At 40.7% G+C, this 6,318-nt stretch overlaps 1 protein-coding gene across 1 annotated transcript; it reads right to left on the bottom strand.

Moving 5' to 3' along the window:
* Positions 1-4,227: 4,227 nt before the first annotated feature.
* msx2b (muscle segment homeobox 2b) lies at positions 4,228-6,033 on the bottom strand (the record flags this gene model as incomplete). The annotated part of the gene is made up of 2 exons (XM_084448896.1): positions 4,228-4,661; positions 5,679-6,033. 2 exons carry the CDS (start codon positions 6,031-6,033, stop codon positions 4,228-4,230), a joined length of 789 nt encoding a protein of 262 aa, XP_084305022.1.
* Positions 6,034-6,318: the final 285 nt, after the last annotated feature.

Raw genomic sequence — 6,318 nt, forward strand, 5'->3', positions numbered from 1 at the left:
ACTAGACGTCTTTGTTTTTCATGTTGAACAGATGATTTGTAAAGGTTTTTGCATGCGCTAATCTAAAGTGTAATCTATTAATGTCTATAAAACATCTATAAATCATTTGTAGAGGTTTTTGCATGCACTAATCTAAAGTGTAAACTATTAATGTCTATAAAACTTCTATAAATCATTTGTAGAGGTTTTTGCATGCGCTAATCTAAAGTGTAAACTATTAATGTCTATAAAACATCTATAAATCATTTGTAGAGGTTTTTGCATGCGTCAATCTAAAGTTGAAACTATTTATCATTTACAAATGTCTTATGGACATTTGTAAAAATTATATTTTCATCATTCTGTAGTTATTTTTTGATGTCACAAAGGAACAAAGCTGTCTACAACATTAACACATCATTTATAACAGGTGAAGTAAAAGTCCATAAGACATTTGTAAATGATAAATAGTTTCAACTTTAGATTGACGCATGCAAAAACCTCTACAAATGATTTATAGATGTTTTATAGACATGAATATGTTACACTTTGGATTAGCGCATGCAAAAACCTCTACAAATGATTTATAGATGTTTTATAGACATTAATAGTTTACTCTTTAGATTAGCGCATGCAAAAACCTTTACAAATAATTTGTTAAACATGAAAAACAAAGACGTCTAGTAATTGGTGTAAAATGTTATTCTTAAAAGCTATTAAAAATGAGTTACTACACATGAACTAATGTTATTTAATGTTGAACAAATAATTTACAAGTACTGTTGATGATGTGTTATAAATCATCTACAGATCATTTTTGAATGTTAAACTAGTGTATTTATAAATAATATATGACTAATTTATAAACATGTATAAATTATTTGTTAATGATTAGTTCATTATAAACTAGTTTATAACGGTCGTTGGGGCTGAAATAATGTCTACAAATGATTTGTAGACTTTTAGAAAATGTTTAACAAATCATTTGATAACATGAAAAACAAATAAATAAGGCATTCTTAAAATCATTTACAATTGTTTTACTACATATTAACTAACATTAATTAATGTTGAACACATAATTTACAAGTAATGTTGATAATGTGTTATAAATCATATACAGATCATTTGTGAATCTTTAACTAGTATATTTACAAATCATTTATGAATCATTTACACATGTTTATAAATGATCTGTTAATGATTAGCTCATTATTATTAAATGTTTTATAAATCATCTACCAATCATTTGTGAATGTTTAACTAGTATATTTACAAATCATTTATGAATCATTTACACATGTTTATAAATGATCTGTTAATGATGAGTTCATTATTAACAAATGTTTTATAAATGCCTTATAACTGATCATTATTATTAAGTGTTACCAAATGTTTTAATCAATTAATTTAAAGGACATTGGCCTAACCCCAGAGAGAGAGAGATAAAGGGGGGTGATATGAGCTGGCTTTTATTAGGACATGCATGTGAGTGGCCAAACCTGAGTTGAGTTGGCTTTGGGGGTTGAATCAATCACGATCTGCCTTTGTAGTATGGCAATAGTCTGAGCTGGAAAGAAGCTACAGTAACTGAAACTGGCTCGGCCTGTGTCAGGTAGAGTATACTGGCTAGCTGGAGGCCAGAGGCCTGTGTTAGGTAGAGTATACAACAATGTTGAAATGGAGGCCATGTTGTATGAGGTTATACTGTAATGGCTCTGCTTGTTACTGTAAATCACAGACCACTGATGACAGAAGAGTTGTTGTTGTTATTGCTGTCAGTAGGTCAAGATGTTATGTGAAAGTGTGGAGGTGAAGAGCCATTCTAGTGCCATGCTGAGGATTCAGTTTAACTGAGCTCCAATTAAAGTCAAATTAATGAGAATTTACACAGAAACTGTATTCTGTCACATGACCAAAATAACTTGCTTCCTTACAGTGACAGCAACTCTGAGAAACATCACCACAGGCTAATGAACGCCTAGATAGACATCATAACAGAGGTGGAACACACTTCAGCCATGGCTCCTGTGGTTTACGACAGCATGGTAATAACTGAGATTATCTGGGGATCAGGATCATCTGTAATGTGGAGGTGCAATGTACAGGCTGTCAATCCCCAACACTAAACATCACAGCTCCACAGGATACACATCCTAACAGCTGCTCCTAGGTGCTACGTCTGTTTTTAAACATCAAACTTCGGTCTGAAGTCTGAAGTACATGTGTCACAAATTCCCTCATGTAGGGCCCTCAGTACAGGTGTATCAATAAGAACAGGAGGTTTTCCTAGGAGATTTTAATGTAGGTCTGGTGAATGTTGCAGTGTACATCACGCTATGGAACACTTCTCAAACTGTGAGAATGGCTGTCGAGTTTGTGAAAAAATATAATAAATATACAGTTTGTCAGAAATATTTTGCCACATTTGAGCTTCGTATGTCATATTCCAACCCATTATCACGGCTAAACGTGTAATAGACGAGTAGAGGCACTTGTGTGAAATGGCTCAGTTTCACGTTTTAGCCATGCTTCCACGTAGAATAGGCCTACACACGTTTTTGAAAACGTGAAATAGCAGCCAAAATCAGAGTGTGTGGTTGGTTGTTCACCTTGGAATAAGTGATACAATCAGAGTTTGTGGTTGGTTGTTCACCTTGGAACACGTGATTGGGTATCTTGTGAGCGCTTCAAACAACTTTGGTGAGATAACACACAGTGCAAAACTAGCAAACAACAACACTGTTTTACTAGCAACTTGCAAACAACAACACTACTAGCTAGCGAACTAGCTCACATTCTTACTGTTATTAGTAGCTAGCGTTAGCTACTGTTCTTATAGCTACTGTTCGCATTAGCTAGCTAACGTCCTAGCGTTAGCTAGCTAGCGTCCTAGCGTTAGAATACAAGCTAGGTAACTATTCACAGTGTAGCCTACACAAGCACCATCCACGTCAACACAGGGGTTAGATGTGGACACAGGGATCAGGCTAATTTACGAAACTGGACCCAGGAGTGGAGCTACTCGGGTGTGCAGGGATTTGCTCAATGCTCGCTGCCCGAGCGCCTCCACGCATGCATGGTATGTGGACCACTGGCACACGTTTAAGCAACGGGTCCATTTCATGTTTAAAAACGTGTGTATTCTACGTTGAAGCGCGGCTAAAACGTGATACTGAGCCGTTTCACACATGTGCCTCTAGTCGTCTATTACACGTTTAGCCGTGATACCGGGTTGCACAGGTCAGTTCATTTCCAGCATTGAGAGTGAATAAATAAAAATAAACACAGACTCTGCAATGACTGAAGAAAAATCAACCAATAGGAAGGTCAGAAGTGCTGATAAGATGCCATGGCTATGATATAATCTGATATAAAACATCAACAACACCTCAGTGGAATCAGAAGTAGGTTTTAGGGAAGAACAGGGAGAAACTGTTGTTTGTTCTTGCACTGTCAAGAACACCTAGCAGGTTCTCAGAAAGGGGAATAATTACATTTTGATTGTATCAATTACATAAAATGGTACTGTATGTATGAAAGACCACAATACAAAAACAGCACTTTGTCAATGACAAACAGCCGAACTGAGCAAATACCATTTGAATTTAATTATATAGTTTTTAAGGGAAACAGGAACACCTGTGTATGTGTTGACGGTAGCGGCAGACAACCTTGTCATCATCAACAAGTATCTGTCTGCAGAGAAATCACAGGCAGGGTAGCAGACAGGTACAACCCGGCTCACATACAGTACAACAGCTGTGACGAGACGCTTCTCTTAGAATATACGTCTCCTCCCGAGTCTTCACATGAGATTTAACAGAAACCTTCTAAACAGGCAGTTACGAAACAAGCAAATTCTGTTGTAAAACTGCTTAGAACTAGGTTGGCTGTCTCAGGTTAGCAGTCTCAGGTAAGACTCAGGTGAGTAAGGCACAACATAATTCTCCTTATTCTCACAAACCATCCATCTCCTCCATTGTGTTTGTGTTGGTGCACATAGGAAGAGAGACAGGAGTGGGATGTCACTGTGATCCATATAACATCTATGGTTCAGTCTGTATGCTCCAGGACTGGGTCAGCTGTTGCTAGTTGCAGCCTATCAGTATTATTTTTGATCCGCAGTACCATAAGTAAAGTCTCTCTAGTAAAGTGTCCTTGAGTGTTTAGACCGGCGCTCCAGAGAAGGCATATCATTATGGTTATAATTGTCAGTGGTGGTCCCAAGAGAGGTTAGGGTTAGTCTCAGGAGAGGTACATGCTGTACCCCATAGGGGTGGTGTACAGTCCCAGGGGGGTGAGGGGCAGCAGAGGCCGCTGGTGGGGGGTGTAGGGGTAGGACTGTCCGTACAGGGACACCGCCGCGTGCAGCCCTCCTCCTCCAAGGGCCAGGGGTAGCGAGAAGCCCGGATGCAGCGCTGGCTTTGCGGCCATCTTGAGCTTCTCCAGTTCTGCCTCTTGCAGCCTCTTGGCCTTGGCCCGGCGGTTCTGGAACCAGATCTTCACCTGGGTCTCAGTAAGCGTGAGAGAGGAGGAGAACTCGGCCCGCTCAGCGATGGACAGGTACTGTTTCTGCCTGAACTTCCTCTCGAGAGCCAGCAGCTGCGAGGTGGTGAACGGGGTGCGGGGCTTTCGGTTGGTCTTGTGTTTCCTCAGGGGGCAGGAGGGGCTCACCTGGCCTGGGGGAAGGGGGCAGATTAAGGAATGGAAGAAAAGAAGGAAGGATTAGTGTATTAATTAAATTAGCCAAGGCAAAATGCATATATTTTGTGTTATATGACCCATTGATTCTTGATTTTATTCTGTACCTCTTCAGTTCTGTTCTATCTTTCTGCTGCTGTAATGCCCAAATGTCCCCTCCTGGGGATGTTTGAAGTTATATCCTATTAGAGAAAACCATTGCACTGTCCTTATATGGGTGGATGGACGGATGTGATGGACTTAACATGAGGGCATTGGGATTTAAATTATCGCTTCTATTCTGCTCTATTATTTTTCATTCATTAATTCATTCAAACCTTTATTTATACTCAAAATCACATTGAGGTTATCCTCATTTACAAGTGCGTTGAGTGATAGAACATTTTAAAAGTCAATAACCACACAAAGTATACTGTATTCTATTCTGTAATATTATACTCTAAACAGCCAAACAACTGTTCCAGATGTTGTTTATCTGGGAGCATTTCTGAATACAAACATTTTGGGTAAAACACAGTTCCAATGCCCTCAGGGACAACAGAGAAATGTTACCAAACCTTGCTAATGACAAAGGAATACAAAAAAAAAGCCACAAAGAATGCATAATATTATAGCCCTAGAGATTAGGCTTATTTTTAAGGCAAGATTCGATCAAGTGTAAAATATAATATAAATATATGTAGGCTATATATTTATCAGTGTGGTTGAAGTGTTGGAATGCCTACAGACAGAATATAGCCTACAGACAAGCTACACAGACGAGCAATAGAGTAGGCTAGGCTACTCGATGTTCATTCAAGCAAAAGTTACGTAGCCTAACTTTCTTGCACTTCAACATAGCGTAGCCTATGCAATTCATATAGCATATCCTTGTCACAAGATTGCTTTCTTATCTAGGCCTATGAAGTGCAAGGAAGTTATAAACTTTAAAAATAGCCCACTACACAAATTCGAATAGCCTACACATCCGTTTTTAGTTTAATCAGCCTACTTACGGGTCTGCGCAGGGTATCTGGGGCTCACGGCCCAGGTAGTGCAGTCATCCGGTTCTGAGGATTCCGACTTTACCGGAGACGGTGGGATAAAGTTCTTCCCGAGTCCCTCCGGTGGACTGTAGGTCTCTCGGCACAGATACGGAGTGCTGTGGGCCTTGGGGAACATAACCACCGATGCATTCTCGTGTCTGAATTCGCTGGGAGTCTTGCTGCCCGACATAAGAGCCTCCACGCTGAAAGGATGACGGTTGCTCACCGGAGGTTTGCGGTCTTCCATCGTCCGGCCCACCGGCTCCGGACCCCGGCTATCCTCCTCGGGTGAACTGCAGTCCCTCAGACTCAAACTAGAAGACATCCCTCCAAACGGAGCCCCGGCGGCGGCAGGTGAGATTGACGGCAGCGGAACAGGTGAGCTGGTGAAGTGACAGCGCGCGCGGAACTGTCATGCGAAGCGCGAGCAGGACAATGTCATCACACGGAGCACGCAGTGAAACTTTCGGCCAATCGCAGCGCTCCGAGGACCTGCGGTGCCATTCAGCGGTCTCGAGATCAGAGGAGTTCCTCATAAATACACGCAGTAAATTATCACATGATGGCGCACTTAGCTGCGACAGATCGCTCCAACCCTAACCTCGGGAGA

Source organism: Borostomias antarcticus, assembly GCF_949987555.1.
Source record: "Borostomias antarcticus genome assembly, chromosome: 1".
Classification (NCBI taxonomy): Eukaryota; Metazoa; Chordata; class Actinopteri; order Stomiiformes; family Stomiidae; genus Borostomias; species Borostomias antarcticus.